At 37.8% G+C, this 21,855-nt stretch overlaps 1 protein-coding gene across 1 annotated transcript in view; it reads left to right on the forward strand.

Moving 5' to 3' along the window:
• Positions 1-21,855, forward strand: part of SRRM3 (serine/arginine repetitive matrix 3) — a 577,610-nt gene that overhangs the window by 480,353 nt on the left and 75,402 nt on the right. The window contains exons 8-9 of the mRNA XM_077482193.1: positions 499-534; positions 10,066-10,116. Of these exons, the coding sequence (XP_077338319.1) occupies positions 499-534; positions 10,066-10,116 (87 nt within the window). The remainder of the gene's footprint in view (positions 1-498; positions 535-10,065; positions 10,117-21,855) is intronic.

Consider the following 21,855-nt stretch of genomic DNA (forward strand, 5'->3'; position numbering starts at 1 on the left):
GCTCAGTTTTCTACTTAATTTACATTTTTTGTTGCTTATTACTTTAGAAGCTGGAAAAATATATTTGTTAAACATTCAGTATCAGACGGGCATAGCAGATGTAACATAACCTTTGCACTTTGTGCTGGGTAAATGAACAGGACTATCAAATTCTGTATAATAAGATCATTAGGCCTAGTTGACCTGCCTCTTGTTGTTAGAAAAGGAATCATATTTTCTTGAAGTGTAAGGCCAAGATATCGCTATTTTTCCAGGAATGTCCTAATAAGACTTATTTGTACAGGATAACAAATGCTCACTTTTCAGTGGAAAATGAACTTCTTTTCTTAATGGTTTTCTTTATTTCTTGAGCATGTATATTGTACTATTATTCAGTTATTGTTAAATGATATTATTTACAACCTTTCATATACTATATATAAAGTCCAAAATGTAAAGAAAGACCATGTATCATAACATAAATCTTTAAAAAAATGTTTTTTCTTTTCTTTTATAAAGGTCAAATTCAGGGTCAAGGAAGAAGCGAAGACACAGGTAAGAAATTAAGGATACAAGGCAGTCTTAATACTCATTAAAAGAAAGGTTCAGTCTTTAGTAATAACATGATATAAGGTATATAATCGCACACAATCTGTTTTAATGTTTTAGAAATCATCTTTATGTTTCAGCCTGCTGCCAACCTTGATTTTCTGAAACTTTCAAAATTTACCAAACCATAAGAGAACATCATGTGGGATTTCCAGAATTCCTGTCTTTTGCTCCTATAACTAGCACACTACTTTTCACAGAACACTAAACATACCTTGAGGTCAACTTACAGGCATCCTTAGCAATGTTCTCTACTAGGAGTTTAATCATTAGTCAAACAATGCTTCAAATCAAATTAGATGTTGGAACTAATCACACAATTACACAATGTCTCAGTATCTACTGAACAAAAGCAAGTAGGGGTATACAGTGAGGACCCTTTTACACTTAAGCCATTTCAATCTATGTATGGGCACTTTGGTTGTACATAAGTCATCCACTGACTGATTTCTGTATTTCACCCTGTCAGATTTTCCCCACTTGCTCGGCACTGCAGGCTATAGCCAACAGCACTGATCGGTGTATCCTGTGGGAGGGGAAGTCTCCCCTCTGTCATCATACAAAGTCTCAGTGGGGAGGGTTTCCCCATTCACCTCAAATATGTCAATGGGGAAATAAGTAGTTTTCCCCCATAGGGGGAACAATAAAAAATGACTCATCTATGGGCTGCTTTAGACCTGTACCTTCTTTATTCTTCAGCATACATTCTGGTACCTGAGCACATTCATTCTTATCGGTCCTTGACCACTTCCCAATTGCCTCACCCAGATATACTGCGACAGAAGGGCACTTCCAGGCAGATTAATGTACCTGCACGTTGCCCTTTAAGAAGCGGCTCACACGTGCTTCAGGGAGCTCTGTGACCACGATGCCTGTGGGGTTGCCCGCAATCGTCTCACGATGAGAAAGAACGGGGAGATGCTTGTTTACATTAGCGACACATTAGTGACAATGTCACTGATCAGCTCTCCCTGTAATCGGGAGTGGTAATCAGTGACGTGTCACACACAGCCCCTCCCCCCATAGTTAGAATAACTCCCTAGGACACACTTAACCCCTACAGCGCCACCTAGTGGCTAACCCCTTCATTGCCAGTGAAATTTTTACAGTAATCAATGCCATTTTTTAGCATTGATCGTTGTATTAATGCCGATGGTCCCAAAAATGTGTCAAAATTGGCCAATGTGTCCGCCTTAATGTCGCAGTTACGATAAAAATTGATGATCGCTGCCATTACTAGTACAAAACAAATTATCAATAAAAATGCCATAAAACTATCCCCTATTTTGTAGACACTATAACTTTTGTGCAAACCAATAAACGCTTATTGTGATTTTTTTTACCAAAAATATGTAGAAGAATACGTATCTGCCTAAACTGAGGAAAAAAAAAAACATTTTTTAAATATTTTTGGGGGATATTTATTAAAGCAAAAAGTAAAAAATAATGTGTTTTTTTTTCAAACTTGTCGCTATTTTTTTGTTTATAGCACAAAAAATAAAACCCACAGAGGTGATCAAATACCACCAAAAGAAAGCTCTATTTGTGGGAAAAAAAAGGACACCAATTTTGTTTAGGAGCCACGTTGCACGTTGCACGTGCAATTGTCAGTTAAATCGACGCAGTGCCGAATCGCAAAAAGTGCTCTGGTCAGGAAGGGGATAAATTCTTCTGGGGCTGAAGGGGTTAGCAAGCCTCACATTACGAGAAATGTACCCAGCCTTTTCTTTTAAGTGCATTACAATACACAAAACGTATTTTCACATGTATGTTTTGTGGTGTGTTAAATGGTTATGTGTGTTGTTTTCTGGCCTTAAAGTGTATTTCCACTAAGAAATTGTTATATAGTTCATTGAATACTTTCAATTTGGCCACTCAGGAAGCACATAAGCATGTACTGTATGACTGGCCTGTTTTTTACGTTCCTTATAACCAGTCACAACAAATAATCTTGATTTGATCATTCAAGTGTGAAATTCTCCTAACAACAAATGCTGGCCATACGCAGGGGAATTTTCTAATAACTGCAATCGCTTTCATCCAATGTTTAAGCCCAAAAACATTTGAATAGTTGAAGGAAAACTGCACCAGCATTTTATATAGTTACGTGTTTATATTGACCTCCATATAACAAGGATGTTAATAGGATTCCTTGATTCAGATGGTTATATTTGCATTTAACCCTTTTGCTGACAGAGGAGTTTTTCAGTTTTTTGCACACATTTAAAAAAATAATTGTAGCCCTGAAGATTGTGTGAAACACCCAAAATATTATATATATTCTAAAAGCAGAAAGCCTAGAGCAGCTTTTCTCAACCTTTTCAACACAGAACCCTTGAAATAACTTTCCGGTCTCAGGGAATCCCTTCTAAAAATTACAATAACCACAACTCATGATACATTAGTGTGATGGTCACTGGGAAGAATGGTCCTTACACTTGTGGTCATTGGGAAGAATTACTCCCTTACAGATAGCTAAAAGATCAAAGATGTCAGTGGGAACTTATTTGAGAGGTAGACATTTCTCACTGCTCAAAGAAACTCTAGCAACCTCTGGAGGAATCCTGGTTGAGAAACCTTGGCCTAGAGCATAAAACGGTGGTAGTTTCAATTTTTTATGAAAATATAGATGTTAAACTCAGCGCTGCTCCAATAAACAATGGACCAATATATAATAATAATAATAATAAAGTGCCTACATCAGTATAATTAATGACAGTATTAATTAACAATATAAAGTGCTCAGTGCAATTAAAGTACAATCGTATAGAGTCCATCCATATAATCATATGGTGTGAAATTATGCAGTTGGTGTAGATCTTGGTGACACTCCGTGCTCCCCGTCTGGGTCCCCACTCAACAGCAATAATCTTTAAATGTGCCTGGTATTAAGTTTGGAATGGTGTCTCCTGTCAATGGCTCGGGCTGCTGGATGTGATCAGTATGTGGGTGAAAATATCATCTTCCTTCCACAAATATATAAAAGCCATCAGGTATATCCTATATCCAGATATAATTATCACCTGCATGTGGCAATGAAGAGAAAAGGATATATAATGTAATACTGCTAATTTTATTCATAAAAATCCAAAATCATTACATGTACATCAAACTTTTAAAACATTGCAAAAAAATCCTGCCTTGGCATGCACACACCTGCCACTAGGTTTCCTCAACTTGACGAGTTTCGCCCCTTCCACTGGGCATCTTCAGAAGCTAATAGCACCCGTGACTGGTTGCCTTATATGTGTTAAGTCCTGCCTACTACACCCGGTAACTCCTACTACTCTCAATGAGTACGTAGTAAAATTTCAATCACTTCCTGTTTCCGCCGAACCGGAAGTGTTGTTACCGCCACCTTGGTACTCCCATAGACTCAGTCAGAAGGTTTGCCTATTGTATTCAGTGGCTTCCTGTTAGATCTCACTACATCCCACTAAGTGTGTGAGCAGTATGAGGTCACTTCCTGTTTCCACAGGAAGTGTTCATATCGCCATCTTGGTACTCATTTGAGACATTACACCCACTGCTGTAACTACAGGAAATGTGGATTCCATCATTCTAATACTCAATACCGTCCTTAAATTGTGTGTATATTGTACTTAATTACAACATCTACAGAACACATTTCCTTCTCAATATACCTGTATTATGTCTATCGGTTATTTTGTATTGTCTACACATATTGTCAAATCTGATGTGAGCGACAGTATCTTGAAAAAACTCATTAATTGGGACTATGCAATCAATAAATACAGTGTTGTACTCTACATGTCAATCTCCTTGATGATCCCTTATCTCAAATGATTCCAAAATATTCCCAATGACAACAATTATATTCCAATATAGATTAGTAAGCATATATAGATTGGTCAACATTAAAAATATAAAAAAATATATAAAAATAAAACAATTAACATCTAAGTCCAGATTTAACACTTGCAACAAACTTCGTTACCCTATATTTTTAATAGGCAAAGTTTTAAAATCCCCTACAGGTCCTAAGTTTAGTGTTATGCAAGTGCTCAAATTTTTGCTCTCACTCTGGCGTGTGTGGCAATATGTAATGTGTATCGTATCAACATTTTCATGCGTAGGCACCACTGATGCATGTGTTGATGTTCGTACGTACATGTATGATGGGGTGGGGGGCCCTCTAAAAACATTTTGGGGGGGTTTATATGGTTGGGTGTAACTTTATTTTATTTTTTTGTATTTCTTTTTAACTTTTTTTATCACATAGGGGGCAAAAAATATGAGGATTTTTTGGTGATAGGTTCTCTTTAACCACTTCAGCCCCGGAAGGATTTACCCACTTCCTGAATATGCCTTTTTTTTGCGATACGGCACTGTGTTACTTTAACTGAAAATTGCAATGTTGTACCCAAATAAAATGTGTGTCCTTTTTTCCCCACAAATAGAGCTTTGAGGTGGTATGTGGTTACCTGTGCGTTTTTTTTTTTCCATTATAAACAAAAAATTTTTTTTTACTTTCTGCTATAAAACATGCCTAATAAAAATATTTAAAAAATATAGGCCAATATATATTCTGCTACATATTTTAGGTAAAAAAAACACATTAAGCGTATATTGATTGGATTGCACAAAAGTTATAGCATCTACAAAATAAGGGATAGATTTATGCCATTTTTATTTATTTTTATTTTTTTATTAGTAATGGCGGTGATCTGTGATTTTTTAGCAGGACTGCGGGATTGAGGCACACAGTTTTTACAGTTTTTTTTTATTTTTTACACTTTTTTGGGAACCAGTGACATTATTACAGTGATCAGTGGTAGAAATATGCACTGACATTGTAGTAATGGCACTGGCAGGGAAGGGGTTAACATCAGGGGGCGATCAAGGGGTTAAATGTGTTCCCTGGGTGTGTTTACTAACTATATGGGGGATGGGCTGCCTGGGACAACACACAGATCCGTCTTCCTGCATAGCAGAAAGATAGGATATGTGTGTCATCCCCTGACAGAATGGAGATCTGCCTTGTTTACTTTGGCAGATTTCCATTCTGTCGCTGTGGGAAATGATCGCAGGCAGCCAGCGGCCATGGAAAAAAATGCTGATTGGCTCCCCCCACTGGCCAGTGGGTGCCGTGTACAAGCCCAACGTACACCTACGGTGATTCACGCAGCTGAGCCAACCTGCTACAATATAACTGCGGCGGCTGGTCGGCAAGCCATTAATGAGACACCACATTTCTAAAAGCCTTTACCTGTTCTAATGCAGTGCAGAATGTGACACGGGGACCTGGAAATGACGTTTTACACATCACCTCCAGGTCAGCAAGAAGAAGAGGACATGCGCCCACTCTATTCCCCTCTGCAAAAGAAAAAATGCACTAGGCATGTTTTCTTGTTATGCAACAGTAAAAAAAAAAATGTAAAAAACAAAATGAATGAAAATGAAAAAATAAATATTATCAGTAAAAAAAAATACCGAAGTAAACAAAAGGAAAAAATAACTAAGGGGAGAAAGAGAGAAATAAGTTAATTAGGACTGATTAGGGTTAACCAAAGGTCAATACAAGGTTTAACAGGAATACATTTTAAGGTTTGTTTAAATCATGTCCTATGCAGATCTAAGGTCACACCTTTCATTTACATAAATACTGAAATAGTAAGTACAATAAAAAAAGATATCTCAAAAACCTTGTAGGAAGGTAAAGTATTTCAAAGAGAGGCTTGTAGATTTGTGTATCATTACTGCTTTATCGCTGATTGGTTAATTATGGTATTAATTTTTATTATTAAAAATATAATTTTCAAAACATTATAGAAAACGTCACTCCTGTGGATTCTATATAACATAATAAGCAGTACAGATTTAATGACTTTATATTCTTACTTAATAATAAGATGGACAGTTCCTCTTGTTTCTTTGTATGGTCTATGCATCGTTGAGCTAATAGATAGGTTTTACACTTGTAAGTGTAGCTGTTCATTTATGATGCCAAGGTCATTGCCTGCAGTTTCCAGCACTTACTAAAGAACCATACAGGGAAGAAAAGGCAGCACAAATATAACAGTTAAACAATGGTTTTAAAAGAAATGGGTGGGAGCAATTGACAGAGGAGCTGATAACAAGTATAACAGAAAATTACCTCTAATTGGAAAATAAGGCACCTGCAAAGAAGAACAAAATAGCACTATTCATTTGAAGATTGGACTAAGAAAAAAAATACGCTCTTAACTGCTTAGCTATTTTGCTGTCAAGTGCTTTCTTCTTCTGTGCTGTACACTGAGATTAGACAGTAGCTGTAACTGACAATAGACTAAAAAATTTAATATGTTAATTTTAATTTCAGAAAACTGATGAAAACATTCTACACCAGTTGTTTGCAAGGACAACAGAAATAATTTATAACCATCAATACATACAGCTGGAAACATAGGGGTTCCCCACCACCTGTACAACACATGTTTATCGTGGAACTGTATAAATGGTGGCATAGTACTAGTTCTAAAATTAAAATCTAACTATTTTAGGATTGTTCAGTAAGGAAGTACATTATGCAATGGTACTGTGGAAAATCAATAAGCCTATTGCATGTCCCTCTGAATTTTTTATGAATTTTATGACAGCTTTGGAAAGATTGTGACTTGTATGCTTTAGAATGTGAAATCTCTTTCTTTATAAGATGTTATAGTGCACAAGGCACCAAAACCAACTGGTGGTACTAATCCAGTCTTTGCACATGTGTGGGAAATATATGCAAATGGTGGGGGGAACCCATGTGTGTGCAGGCGTGCTGCAGGGCTCGATGGGGAAAAAACATAATTCTCACCTAGGCGAGAAATTATGAAGTGCTGAAATCTAATATGATTTAAATTCCTTTCCTATTGATATGTTTAATCTTAAATTGAAGCGTAAGTGCAGCTGAAATAAAAACTGAAAAATCAGCACAAGGTAGATAACTTACAGTCAGTATAATGTGTCCCTTGTGCTACTACCTCTTCTTTTAGTTGAAATTCTCCTCCATCCATGCCTTCCCCATCCCCACTGCTGTGACATTTTGGTGCGGTTGGGGTTAACAAAACCGACAGACTATCACAGGCTCTCATCAAGACAGCCTGCATGTGTCTGCCATTTTTGCCCAGTTCTGCCATTTGTAGAAACCATACTACAGCTTTAATGAATAAACCAGTTGCCCGCCTCCCCATTCAGAGAAGCTGAAGTATGGCTTCTATGAATGGTGGAGTTAGGCAAAGACACACGCATAGTTGAGCTCTCTTGAGTACAGCCTGTTAGTTCTATTATCCCTGCTGCACCGAAAGATTATGACAGTGGGGTTGGGGGGAGGATGGGGACATTTCAACTAACAAAAAAAGGCATTAACGCAAGGGACACATCCTACAAGTATGTAAGTTATGCCCCTTGTGTTGTTTTACTTTGGGTGTACTTAGGCTTTAATGCTATTTATGATTAGCACCTTTCTGTGATAGCAGCTCTGTCCATAGGGGCTCACATGGACAGCACTGTACCTAATGCAAGACTTCAATATTTAGCTAGTAGAATCTGCTGATGTATTATTTCATAGTTTATGGCTTGTACACTTCGAGGCTGATTTGATAAAATAAATCATTTTCACCCGGTCTATGTCCAGGTAAATACCCAAAGACAATTCAAATATTCAGGGTAACTTAAACAATGGAATTTTCCCTAGTACCCAACTCTGGATGTTAGATGAACGTAGGCTATCTGGTCTGGTCTTTAAGTAAATGGCCTTTTTTGGCATGTACGGTGCCATGAAAAATATTCACAATTCTTGAAATTTTCAACATTTTGTCATGTTACATCCAAAAACATAAATGTGTTTTATTGGGTTTTTTCTGTGATAGACCAACATAAAGTGCTACATAATTGTGAAGTGGAGGGAAAATGACAAATGGTTTTCAATTTTTTTTACAAATAAATATGTAAAAAGTGTGGCGTGCATTTGTATTCAGCCCCTTAAGTCAATACTTTGTAGAACCACCTTTCGCTGCCATTACAGCTGCAATTCTTTTTGGAAATGTCTCTACCAGCCTTGCACATCTAGAGAGTGACATTTTTGCCCATTCAATAGCTCAAGCTTGTTAGATTGGATGGAGAGCATCTGTGAGCAAGTCTTGCCACAGATTCTCAATTGGATTTTGGTCTGGACTTTGACAGGTCCATTCTTATAACACACCAGTATGCTTTGATAAACCATCCCATTGTAGCTCTGGCTGTATGTTTGGGGTTGTTGTCCTGCTGGAAGGTGAACCTCTGCTCCAGTTTCAAGTCTTTTGCAGACTTTAACAGGTTTTCTTCTAAGATTGCACTGTATTTGGCTCCATCCACCTTCCCATCAACTCTGACCAGCTTCCCTGTCTCTGCTGAAGAAAAGCATTCCCACAACATGATGCTACACCATCATAATGTTTCACGGGTGATGTGTTCACGGTGATGTGCAGTGCTCGTTTTCTGCCACACATAGCGTTTTTCTTTTAGGCCAAAAAGTTACATTTTGATCTTATCTGACTAGAGCACCTTCTTCCACATGTTTGCTGTGTCCCCCACATGGCTTCTCGCAAACAGCAAATGGGACTTCTTATGGCCTTCTTTCAACAATGGCTTTCTTCTTGCCACTCTTCCATAAAGGCCAGATTTGTGGAGTGCACGACTAATAGTTGGCCTGTGGACAGATTCTCCCACCTGAGCTGTGGATCTCTGCAGCTCACCCAAAGTTACCATGGGCCTCTTGGCTGCTTCTGTCATTAATGCCCGGCTTGTCAGTTTAGATGGACAGCTATGTCTTGGTAGGTTTGCAGTTGTGCCATACTCTTTCAATTTTTGGATGATTTATTGAACAGTGCTCCACGAGATGTTCAAAGCTTGGGATATTTTTTATAACCTAACCCCGCTTTAAACTTCTCAACTTTATCCCTGACCTGTCTGGTGTGCTCCTTGGCCTTCATGATGCAGTTTGTTCACTACAGTTCTCTAACATACATCTGAGGGCTTCACAAAACAGCTGTATTTATACTGAGATTAGATTACACACAGGTGTACTCTATTTACTAATTAGGTGACTTCTGAAGGCAATTGGTTCCACTAGATTTTAGTTAAGGGTATCAGAGTAAAGCTGAATACAAATGCACTCAACACTTTTCAGATATTTATTTGTAAAAAAATTGAAAACCATTTATTATTTTCCTTTTACTTCACAATTATATGCCACTTTGTGTTGATCTATCACATAAAATCCCAATAAAATACATGTACGTTTTAGGTTGTAACATGACAAAATGTGGAGAATTTCAAGCGGTATGAATACTTTTTTCAAGGCACTGTACATTACGTTTTGTGCATCAGAACCCCTATGTGGGGTTGGTAGGAAGAAAGAAGATAAGTTACATATGTTATACATACATTTCATAGCCAGTTCAGAAGTTTTCTGATTCGGACTAACAAAATTATTTGTTTATTCCTGGGCAGATCAAGAAGCCCCAAGAACAAAAAGAAGGATAAAACTAAAGACAGGAAAAGGTATGTACAGTTGTGTCTGATATTTTGGTGTCAACTATTGTTCATCATAAAAATTCTAATTTGAGCAGATGTTAAATCATGTTGAAAAAGAAAAAAAACTACACTTATGCTGCGTACACACGATTGGAATTCTCGTCGGAAAAACCTCTGATGGTTTTCCCGATGGAATTCCGCTCAAGCTGTCTTGCCTACACATGGTCACACCAAATTCCGATCGTTTAGAACGCGGTGACGTACAACACGTATGACGTAACTAGAAAAAGGAAGTTCAATAGCCAGTAGCCAATAGCTTCCGTCTCATAGTTGAATCTGAGCATGTGTGATATTTGGCGGGTCGGAATTGCATACACACGATCGGAATTTCCGATAGAAAGTTTTTCTGTCGGGAAAATTGAGAATATGCTATCAATTTATGGCTGGCGGAAATTCAGACAACTGAATTCCGTTGGAGCATACACACGGTCACATTTTCCGAAGAAAAGCTCTCATCTGTCTTTTTCTGGCCGGAATTTCCGATCGTGTGTACGTGGCAATAGAGAACAAAATAAGCAGCCACCACACCACTAGACAAAATGGAAATAAAAGACAAAAGTGTGGCGCTAAGTGAGCAAGTGAATAACGTATGAACCTGATAAGGTAAAATAGGCAGTGCAAAATTGAATGTGAAGAAAACCAAAACATAAAAGTCCAAAGTGAATAATAAATATCTATAGAAAGTCGATTAGAGTTCAAAATAAAGTGAAAAGTTATTTCTTGGATAATACAGTCAAAATGGTAAAGTCATCATGCTTAACAGATTCGATGGACACACATACCGTATAGCACGTGGGTCCAGCAGGCACTGTTGAGGGAATGGCCTCAAACAGGAACTCCCACCACTGGAAATACGGTAAGAAGGGTTCCACCCAATGTTGAAAGAAGACTGTCAGGTATCCATGATACGATAAATCACATCAAATGGTGTGCATGAAAAACAAATGATCCACACATAGCATGATACTGTTTGATAATTGAAATGTTATATTCAGCGCTGCTCCAATAAACAATTAAACAATGCATAATAAAGTGCCTACATCAGTATAATCAATAACATAGTAACTAGCAATGTAAAGTGCTCAGTGCAATTATTGTGCAAAACAAAGTGCAATCATATAAAGTCCATCCATATAATCATATGGTGTGTCGAACTTGTGTAAATTATGCAGCTGGTGTAGATCTTGGTGACACTACGTGCTCCCCTCCTGGGTCCCCACTCACCAGCAATAATCTTTAAATGCACCTGGTATTAAGTTTGGAATGGTGTCCCCCAACAATGGCTAGGGCTGCTGGATGTAATCAGTATGTGGGTGAAAATATCATCTTCCTTCCACTGATATATTAAAGACGTCAGGTATATCCTATATCCGGATATAATTATCACCTTCCCAACTTTACCGGTGATCGGATATCCGTATTAGTTGTGTGACAATTTTGAGAAAAGGATATATAGTGTAATACTGCTAATTTTTTATTCATAAAAATCCAAAATCATTACACTTACATCAAACTTTTAAAACCGTGCAAAAAATCCTGCCTTGGTGTGAAAACAACTGTCACTAGGTCTCTTTATCTTGATGTGTCTCGCCCCTCCCACTGGGCGTCTTCAGAAGCTTAGATCTCACTACATCCCTCTAAGTGTGTGATCAGTATGAGGTCACTTCCTGTTTCTGCAAGAAGTGTTCATATTGCCATCTTGGTACTTATTTGAGACATTATACCCACTGCTGTAACTACCTTATATGTAACCACTTCCTGTGTTCACAGGAAATGTGGATGCCACCATTCTAATACTCAATGCCGTCCTTAAATTGTGTGTGTGTGTTGTACCTAATTATAATATTTACACAACACATTTCCTTCTCAATATACCTGTATTATGTCTATTGGTTATTTTGTATTGTCTACACATATTGTCTAATCTGATATGAAGGCAGTGTAGACAATATGTCAACATCAAACAGTATCACACTGTGTGCAGATCATTTCTTTTTCATGCACACCATTTGATGTGATTCATCACATGTTTGGAGTCCATCATGGACACCTGACAGTCCTCATTCAACATTGGGCGAAATCCTTCTTACCGTTAAATCATGTTAACTATATTTTAATGCTAATCACCCTTAATGCTCTTTAAAACGTAACATGTGATAGACTGATCCACTTTAAATTCTTGCATAAAATTTATTATACCCCAGCTAGACTGGCTATCATATACCCTTATGTTCCGGCATAATGTTGGAGGTGTACGTTTTCCCCAGCGGCTGCAGACCATATATTTTGGGGGTGCCCTCAGCTCCTACAGTTCTGGACTGAGGTTACCTCTAGCATAGCCGAGGTCCTGGTGGTCCCTGTCCCACTGACAATCAGAGTGTGTCTCCTTGGATTGGTCTAAGAGGTGGTTCCATCTCAGGCTCACAGAACTCTAATCAATATCCTACTGTTTTATGGCAGCAAGGCTATACTATTACATTGGAGGAAACCTGAAGCTCCCTCCCTACTTTTTTGGAAGGGGCTGGTGAATGCAATGATGCCCTATTATAAAGCAACATATCTGTCAAGGAGATATGGAAAGAAATTTGGTGTGGCAAGTGTGGTATAATTCTGATGTAACATTGGGGAAGGAGTCTTATTAATGTCAAATAGCCATTGTGTGTAAATCCTTTTAACACCTGGGTCTGGGTTGGGAGATATCTGAGGCCCAACGAGCACTGGCTGGTTTTCACTAATGAAGATGGCCATATGAGTGGTTCAGTGTTGTGCCAAGTCACTTTTCCATTGAATATCTTGTATAAAATTATTAAAAAAAAAGTAACATGTGGAAAACATTTTTTTTTAAGCCATGGCATTAAAATGCTGCATTAACACCTAATTTTAGTGTGTTGCTGGTACACTAAGGTTTAACGTGCCAATAATTTTGGAGACTTCTCAACAAGTGTAAAAAAAGCATTGCCACCTTAATCAGAAATCTAGGCAAATAGCTAAATATAAATCATGCTGAGTGTCTTTTGTCTTTGATCTTCTGTTTTCTTTATGTATATATATATATATATATATATATATATATATATATATATATATATATATATATATATATATCAGGCATCATATGAAATCAAATGGGAAATTACAAGGAAAAATATGCTATAAGATAGGGTCAATCATACTTAACAGTGTGGTGCTATTGATAATATACATAAACTATATTACCAAAAGTATTGGGACGCCTGCCTACACATGAACTTTAATGGCATCCCAGTCTTAATCCGTAGGGTTCAATATTGAGTTTGCCCACCCTTTGCAGCTATAACAGCTTAAACTCTTCTGATAAGGCTGTCCACAAGGTTTAGGAGTGTGTCTATGGGAGTGTTTGACCATCCTTCCAGAAGTGCATTTGTGATTTTGGACAAGAAGGCCTGGTTCGCAGTCTCCGTTCTAATTAATCAGGTCTATAAAGACATGGATAAGCGTGTTTGGGGGTGCAGGAACGTGACTGGCCTGCGGAGAGTCCTGAACGTACCAGTACTTTTGGTAATATATACTTGTGTACAGTTATGTGAAAAAGCAATTACACCCCATGTACATTTATATCATATTTAAACTTGCAAAAAATATACCTTCATTCAAACAGTACCTACAGATAAAGGTAATGTGCTAGAACAATTGACACATAAAGCTGACATGGTGTATTCATTTTCATGATCTAAATGAATAAAAATGGAATTTGTCATATGGAAACATAAATACACCCCTACAATTACCACCACTTTAAATCCATTAAATTGAATTTGATGCTTCAGATTAGGTGCTGATAATTGGAACCTCCTTATGGCGTATACAGGTGAAACTTTTCTTATTTCTGCTTCAGACATCCAGGGTCTGGTGTTCTCTTTGCTATTGACATGTGTAGTGTCATCATGCCAAAATCAATAGAGCTCTCTATGACCTTCAGATAGAAAGTTGTGGGGGACTATGGGTCTGGCAAGGGATTTAAAAAGATTGACAAATTATTTGTTTCAAATCTTTCTTTATTATTTCTTTATAATTATAAAACATACAAAACATCCATCAACATACCTAACATCCATCAACTACTACATATTTCTCAAAACAAAAAAAACAAAAAAATATGTATATATATAAATCAGCCCTCATCCCTCCCCCCTACCCCATCGCTCCTCACTTCCTCACTTACAAATATTCCTTAAGGATCACTGAGGTGCAAAAATCCTCCCACTTTTTCCAATGCTTTGAAATCGGATTCTCCACATATCCTTCTTCTCTTATTTGCTTCTCCATATAGTCTGTTTCACTCATTTCACATTTCCACTCTATTATTAATGGAGCATTTTCCTTTTTCCATTTTCGCGCTATTACAACTTTTGCAGCTGTAGTCATACAGTGCAAAAACTCTATCTCTTTCTGTGTTAATGATTTAGGTGTGAGAGAGAATAGTACTATCATTATATCTATGTTTATCCTAGTACCTGTCACTCGCTGATATATTTCTGTTATCTTACCCCAAAAATCTCTTAACTTGTAACAGCTATACCATATGTGTTCTAAAGTACCCTTTTCTATTTTGCATCTCCAACAGGTTTCAGGGTTCCTTTTATTTATTCTATTCATTACTACTGGGCTTCTATACCATCTTATTGCAACTTTATAGTTTTTTTCTTGGTCCTTGATTGCTACCGATAGTTTATGTATTCTTCCATATATCCCTTCCCATTCCTTCTCTGTCAACACATTCCCTATTTCCTCCTCCCATTTTTTCACTGCTGCTATTTTTTTAATATCACCATAGGGGAGTAATAGATTGTATATCTTAGAAAGTTTTTTATTCGCTTTATCCTTATTTAATACTATTTGCTCGAATACAGTTAATTGTCTATTAATACTTATCATTAATGGATCTATATATGCTTTCAACTGAGAGTATTGCAGCCATTTATTATTATATTCATGTCCCATTTCCTGAAACGTTGGCATTCTCCCATCTATCAGGATTCGTATTATTTGCTCATGCTCCTCCATATTCCATTTAAGAAATGTTTTGCTTTTTAGTGCTGGTCTAAATTCGGGGTTGGCAAATAATGGGGTCATAGGGCCACTCATTAAGGAGAGATTTCCTTTTTTTATTATATCATCCCAAATTTTTAATGTTGTTTTTACAAAAATGGGTAACTCCTTTTCTTCTGGTCTTAAATTAGATTTTATCCATGGTTGATGTTTTATTCTAGCCCCTATTATATCTTCTTCTAGCTTTACCCATTGTTTATTTTTTGCATTATGCTGCCAATCTATAATTCTCATTATTGACGCTGCTTGGAGGTATTTGGAGAAGTCAGGCATTGCCAGTCCTCCATTTTTTTTTGTTCTTATTAATACTTCTCTTCCTATTCTAGGAACCTTATGCGACCATATAAAACTTTCTGCAGCTTCTCTTAAATCCTTCATAATCTTTCCTGATGGTATAATAGGGACCGTTTGAAAAATATATAGCATAATTGGTAGTATCACCATCTTTAGAATATTTATTTTCCCTAACCAGGAATAAGTTATTTTATCATATTTTCCTAAAAGTCTTTTTACCTTATAAATTGCTTTATTATAGTTCATGTCCTGTAGAAGTTTTAAGTCACTTGGAATATATATTCCAAGATACTTAATCGCGTCTTGTTTCCATTTAAATGGGAAATCATTTAGTATTATCTTTTGCATTCCTTCTTCCAATGAGATGTTCATTACTTCAGATTTATCATAATTAACTTTAAAGTTGCTCAATTGCCCAAATCTTTCCAGTTCTTTTATTACATTTGGTATTGTAATTATAGGGTTAGTTATATATAATAAAAGATCATCTGCATATGCAGCCGTCTTATATTCTTTACCTTTAACCTCTATCCCTTTGATATCCGTATTTCCCCTTATAGCTTCCATAAGATGTTCCATTATCATAACGTACAGAAGTGGGGATAGGGGACACCCCTGTCTAGTCCCATTTGATATCTTTATATAATAAATAATAATAAATTGACAAATTATTTGAAATCAATCATTTCACTGTAAGAAAAATAATCTACAAGTGGCATAGGTGTCAAACAACTGCTAATTTGTCCAGGCCCAGCAAATTCAATCCAAGAACTGACTGATGGTAAATTAGGTTTTCAAGAACCCCATAGTTTAATCGCAGGATGTTCAGATAACTCTTGCAACAGTTGGGGAAAAAGAGCATGCATCTATAATCATAAAGAGATTGCACCAATTTAATTTGCAGGAGAGGTGTGTTATGAAAAAGCCCTTGCTGTCCAAAAAGAAAATTAGAACAATTTTCCAATATTTGCCACTGAGCATATAGGCAAAGACCAGGCCTTCTAGAACAATGTACTGAATACTGATCAATTAAAGATATTGGTGTTTGTTCACAGTAAAAAGTATTTCAGAAGAAGAACCTTATACCAACTGTAAAGCGCAATGGTGGATATGTTATGGATTGGGGTTGCTTTGTTACTTCAGGGCATGGGCCACTTGCAGTCATCGAGTCAACTATAAATTTTACATTGTACCATAGTGTGCTTGATGGTAACGTGAGACTATCTGTCCAAAAGTTAAAGTTCAAATGAAAAATAATCTTTCAGCATGGCAATGATCTGAAACATACTAGCAAACCCACAAAGAAATGGCTCAAGAAAAAATACAAATGGTCTATACTCCTCAATTATTGAATACTGCTAAAGCTCTTCTTCCACTGTTCTGCAAAAAAATGATAGTTCCTTCTAGTTATGGCTCCAGAAAATAGACCAAAGTAGCCACCTATCTTGTGATACTCGTGTACACTTCCATAAGATATAGGCCTGTTGGATAGTCTTTTAAATGACCCCCTCCTACTTGGTTATTGTATCATGTGCTTAGTAAACAACTAAGTGTTTGTTTCTTGAGTTGGGAGTTTGGTTTATGAGTTTTTTCTCAGTGCTGGGATGGTGGTTTTCCCTCTCTTCCTATATGCCCCTGCTGTTTCTCTTTTCTTTTTTTGACAATTTTATCTTGTTTTCCAATCCATTTTTTTACCCAAATGTATATCTGGACACTAGCATTGCACTGATACTAAGCATTTGCACGAGTACCTGTACCCCTGCAAATGCTCCAATACTAAAAATGATACTTTCAGGGTGGGTTCACATATATCCGTTTTGTAGTTCGATTTAGCCACGCGATTCACAAGTGGTTGTATATGAATACCAGTCCATTTTTGATGAGATTTTATAGCAGAATTTTTTGGTCCTCTCCATGTGAGCAGAGGGGATCAGAGAGAGGAGTCTGTAAGTAGCCACAAGAGCAATGTGTGAAGCTGCAGGGAGCCGTGGAACACTGCTCACAGGCCCTCTCTCTCTCTCTCTCTCTGCTACATAGCACCTCCTCCCTCCCCAAGTTAATGCACAAGGCAATTTAAAGCAAAAATTCATTTCTTTCTCAATAGTCCCATTCTAACCTACAGTATAGAGTGCAATTTCAAATTGCAAAGAACCAAACTCGCACAGGGCCCTTTTTCTGAAATACAATGCATCTATCTGAACGCCCTCAATAGGAAACCATTCTATTTTACTTGTAATGCAAATTTGCACTATGAAATCGCATTTGAAAATGCACAAATGTGAATCGGGGCTCGCCTTAAGTAACCAGTTTTCATTAGTCTAAAAAAACTGTCACATGACAGGAAAAATAGGTATTGGTAATTAGTGGCGGATAGTACTTGAGAAAGTGTATAAAGGTGGGGGCTTACTGGACAAAGATGACCCTCACTGAGGAGAGGTCAAGTGGGGCTTGTTATAATATTATAGGGAACCTCCAACCTCCTTTAGGGATCTTAACAGACTATTACACATCTGGGTATACTAGCAGATCAGTATGCAGTAAAGCTCCATACGGAAATAGTACCATGAAAGGAGGGAGAAACAAATCAGACAGATAAAATAAACTTTAATAGAGGTAAATACACCTCCACAAGAGAAGATGATGATCAAACAGTTCATAACACATGGATTGTCCCTTCAGCCAAAAGCAAGATGGCCACGGCTAATTCACACATATACATTTCCTAAAATTTCTAGTTGTGTCTGCCATTGCTTTTATGGTGATGCTTGCAAAGTTTTCTAGTAGGTCCTGCTTTCACAGCACCTACTAGAAGGTGTTCAGCAAGTGTAGCCTTGTGTGCTGCGTGGTATCAGGGTATGTGTGGCTCTCACAGCATTGTCATCTGCTGCTGACTGGGTGCTCAGTGTCAGCAGACCGGCTGTGATAAGACAGAGACGATAATCCCACAGGTGCCTGCCTCTCTTCAGTCTGCTTCAGTGCCAGCTCAGCAGGCGTCCACTCAGGCTGTCAGTCAGGTGCACGCCACCTATACACCAGAGCTCGGTGCTGTGTGTGCCACTCTCAGACGAATACAAACAGCCCCTATATGTGTGCACACTGCATTGGGCTCACACTTATTTTATCTGACCGATTTGCACTATGCAGATTGTTTCTTCCTCTTTTCATGGTCCTATTTCCACATGGAGCTTTACTGCATAGCAATCTGCTGGTACTTGACTTCTCCTCAAAGAGGGTCATCTTTGTCCGCTAAGCCCCCACGTGTACAGTATACACCATGGTGGTCTGTGTGGTGGTCCTATCGCTGAAAGGTTTTTAGGTTACTGGGATACACACACTACTTTTTTCTGCCCTAAATTGAGAAGATAGCACATCTTTGAAGTCCTGCCTAGATTTTTTTTCTTTTTAGGGTTTTTCTTCTTTTTTTTTTGATTAACAATTTTAATGCAGTGTATTTATTTTTTAACATGACTGTTAGACAATAGACATTAGGGCAAACACACAAAAAACCTCAACATACAGTCTATACAATGTAAAGTTTATATATATATATATATATATATATATATATATATATATATATATATATATATATATATATATATATATATATATATATTATTATTATTATTCACGATTTATATAGTGCCAACAGTTTACGCAACACTTTACAATGTATAGGGGGGACAACACAATTACAGTACAGTTCAATAGAAAAGTTACAGGAGGGCCCTGCTTGTAGAGCTTACATTCTAAAGGCAGGGGGTGGTACAAAATAGAATAGCTGCAGAGAATGATTTGATGGGGGTATATATCTATATAGATATATGTATACACTCACCGGAGACTTTATTAGGTACACCTGTTCAATGTCTTGGTAACATAAATTGCTAATCAGTCAATCACATTTCAGCAATTCAGTGCATTTAGACATCTAGACATGGTGAAGATGACTTTCTGAAGTTCAAACTGAGCATCAGAATGGGGAAGAAAGGGGATTTAAGTGACTTTGAATGTGGCACCGTTGTTGGTGCCAGATGGGCTGGTCTGAGTATTTCAAAAACTGCTAATCTACTGGGATTTTCACGCACAACCATCTCTAGGGTTTACAGAGAATAGTCTGAAAAGAGAAAATATCCAATGAGCTCTAATTGTGTGCACAAAAATGCATTGTTGATGTCAGAGGAGAATGGGCAGACTGGTTCAAGATGATGGAAAGGCAACAGTAACTCAAATAACCACTCATTACAACCAAGGTATGCAGAATATCATCTCTGAATGCACAACATATCAAACCTTGAAGCAGATGGGATAAAGCAGCAGAAGACCATACCGGGTGCCACTCTTGTCAGCTAAGAACAGGGGACTGAGGCTACAATTCACACAGGCTCACCAAAACTTGACAATAGAAAATGATGCCTGGTCTGATGAGTTTCCATGAGTCTCCATTTCAGCTGCGACCATCAGATGGTAGGGTCATAATTTGGCCTAAATAACATGAAAGCATGGATCCATCCTGCCTTGTGTTAACGGTTCAGGCTGGTAGTGGTGGTGTAACTGTCAGAGATATTTTCTTCGCACACTTTGGGCCCCTTAGAACCAATTGAGTATTGTTTAAACGCCACAGCCTACCTGAGTATTGTTGCTGACCATGTCCATTGTTTATGACTACAGTGTACCCTTCTTCTGATGGCTACTTCCAGCAGGATAATGCACCATGTCACAAAGCTTAAATCATCTCAAACTGTTTTTTTTTAACATGACAATGAGTTCACTGTACTCCAATGGCCTCTACAGTGACCAGATCTCAATCCAATAGAGCACGTTTGGGATGTGGTGAAATGAGAGAACGAGAGATTAGAACCATGAATGTGCAGCCGACAAATCTGTAGCAACTGAGTGATGCTATACACTGCCGATCGCTATGTTCTCACAGCTCTTTGAGAAGAGAGATGATGACTAAAAACAGGTCACAGGAGTGCAGAATGAACTGCACTCCTGTGATCCACAGGTGAAGTCTAGCCAAACGAGCTTTGGCTGTACTTCTCCTTTCAATGTCTATTGTTTACCTGTGCAAATATTTAAAAACAATCAACAATTTTGATGGGGTGTACTTAATTTTTCACATGGCTGTATATTGTTAGACACTAAATTGAAAAGCAAAAAATTTAACTTTTCACAGTGCTTCACATCTCAGAAATGAACAAAAACAAATAGGTGTGTTTCATGTTTTACTATTTGGGGATGTGGTGCTTGCTATACCCTCTCACGCCTTTGTTACATATTGTTAGATACTAGGACACTTAAGCATATATACAGTGGATATAATCTTCTAAAGTCTACATGCCCCTGTTAAAATGTCAGGTTTCTGTGATGTAAGAAAAATCATTTCAGAACTTTTTCCACCTTTAATGTGACCTATATACTGTACAACTCAATTGGAAAACAAACTGAAATCTTTTGTTTTAAATTTCTCTTTATTTGATATTTTAAAACATACATATCAACAATCAACAACCATGTAATATACCATCATATTACCACAAACATACTAACATCCACAAAAAAAAAATATTAAAATAAACCCCCACCCACCCCAACTCCCTTCTCTTACAAAAATTCTTTCAGATTCCCTGAGGTACAAAACTCCTCCCATTTTTTCCAATACTTTGAGATCTTATTCTCCACATATCCTTCTTATCTTATTTGTTTCTCCATATAATATACTTCGCTCATTTCACATTTCCAATCTATTATTGTTGGAAAAACTGAAATCTTTTGAAGGGGGGTGGTATAATAAAAAAATCAAAGTAGTGTGGTTGCATAAGTGTGGTTGCTCCCTCTTATAACTGGGGATGTAGCTGTGTTCGGAATTCAGCAATCGCATTCAAACGCATGTTAACCACTTAAGGACCGCCGTATTGCCAATGTACGTCATTACAATGGCACAGGCAGGCACAAGCACGTACATGTACGTGCCTGCCTTCCAGCGGGTGGGGGGTCCGATCGGACCCCCTCCCGCTGGATACGGCGGTCCGTTTCCCTACAGGAGCGATCCGTGATGAGGGGATGGCCGTTGGTTTCTGGCCACCCCCTCTCGATCGCTCCTGGCCAATGACGAACTTCCTCCCACTGTGTATTGTTTACACAGGAAGGAGGAAGTGATGTCATTCTCCTCAGGGCGGTCTTTTTGACCGGACTACAAGGAGAAGACTAAAAGTAAGTGCACCAAAACACTACACTGACACATAGGTACACATAGGTACACAAACCCCCCCCTGACCCCCCCCCCCCCCGATCGCCCCCCGATCCCCCCCCCCCCAGTCA

Source organism: Lithobates pipiens, unplaced genomic scaffold, assembly GCF_037356315.1.
Source record: "Lithobates pipiens isolate NorthernLeopardFrog02 unplaced genomic scaffold, aLitPip1_a1.2 Scaffold_16, whole genome shotgun sequence".
Classification (NCBI taxonomy): domain Eukaryota; kingdom Metazoa; phylum Chordata; class Amphibia; order Anura; family Ranidae; genus Lithobates; species Lithobates pipiens.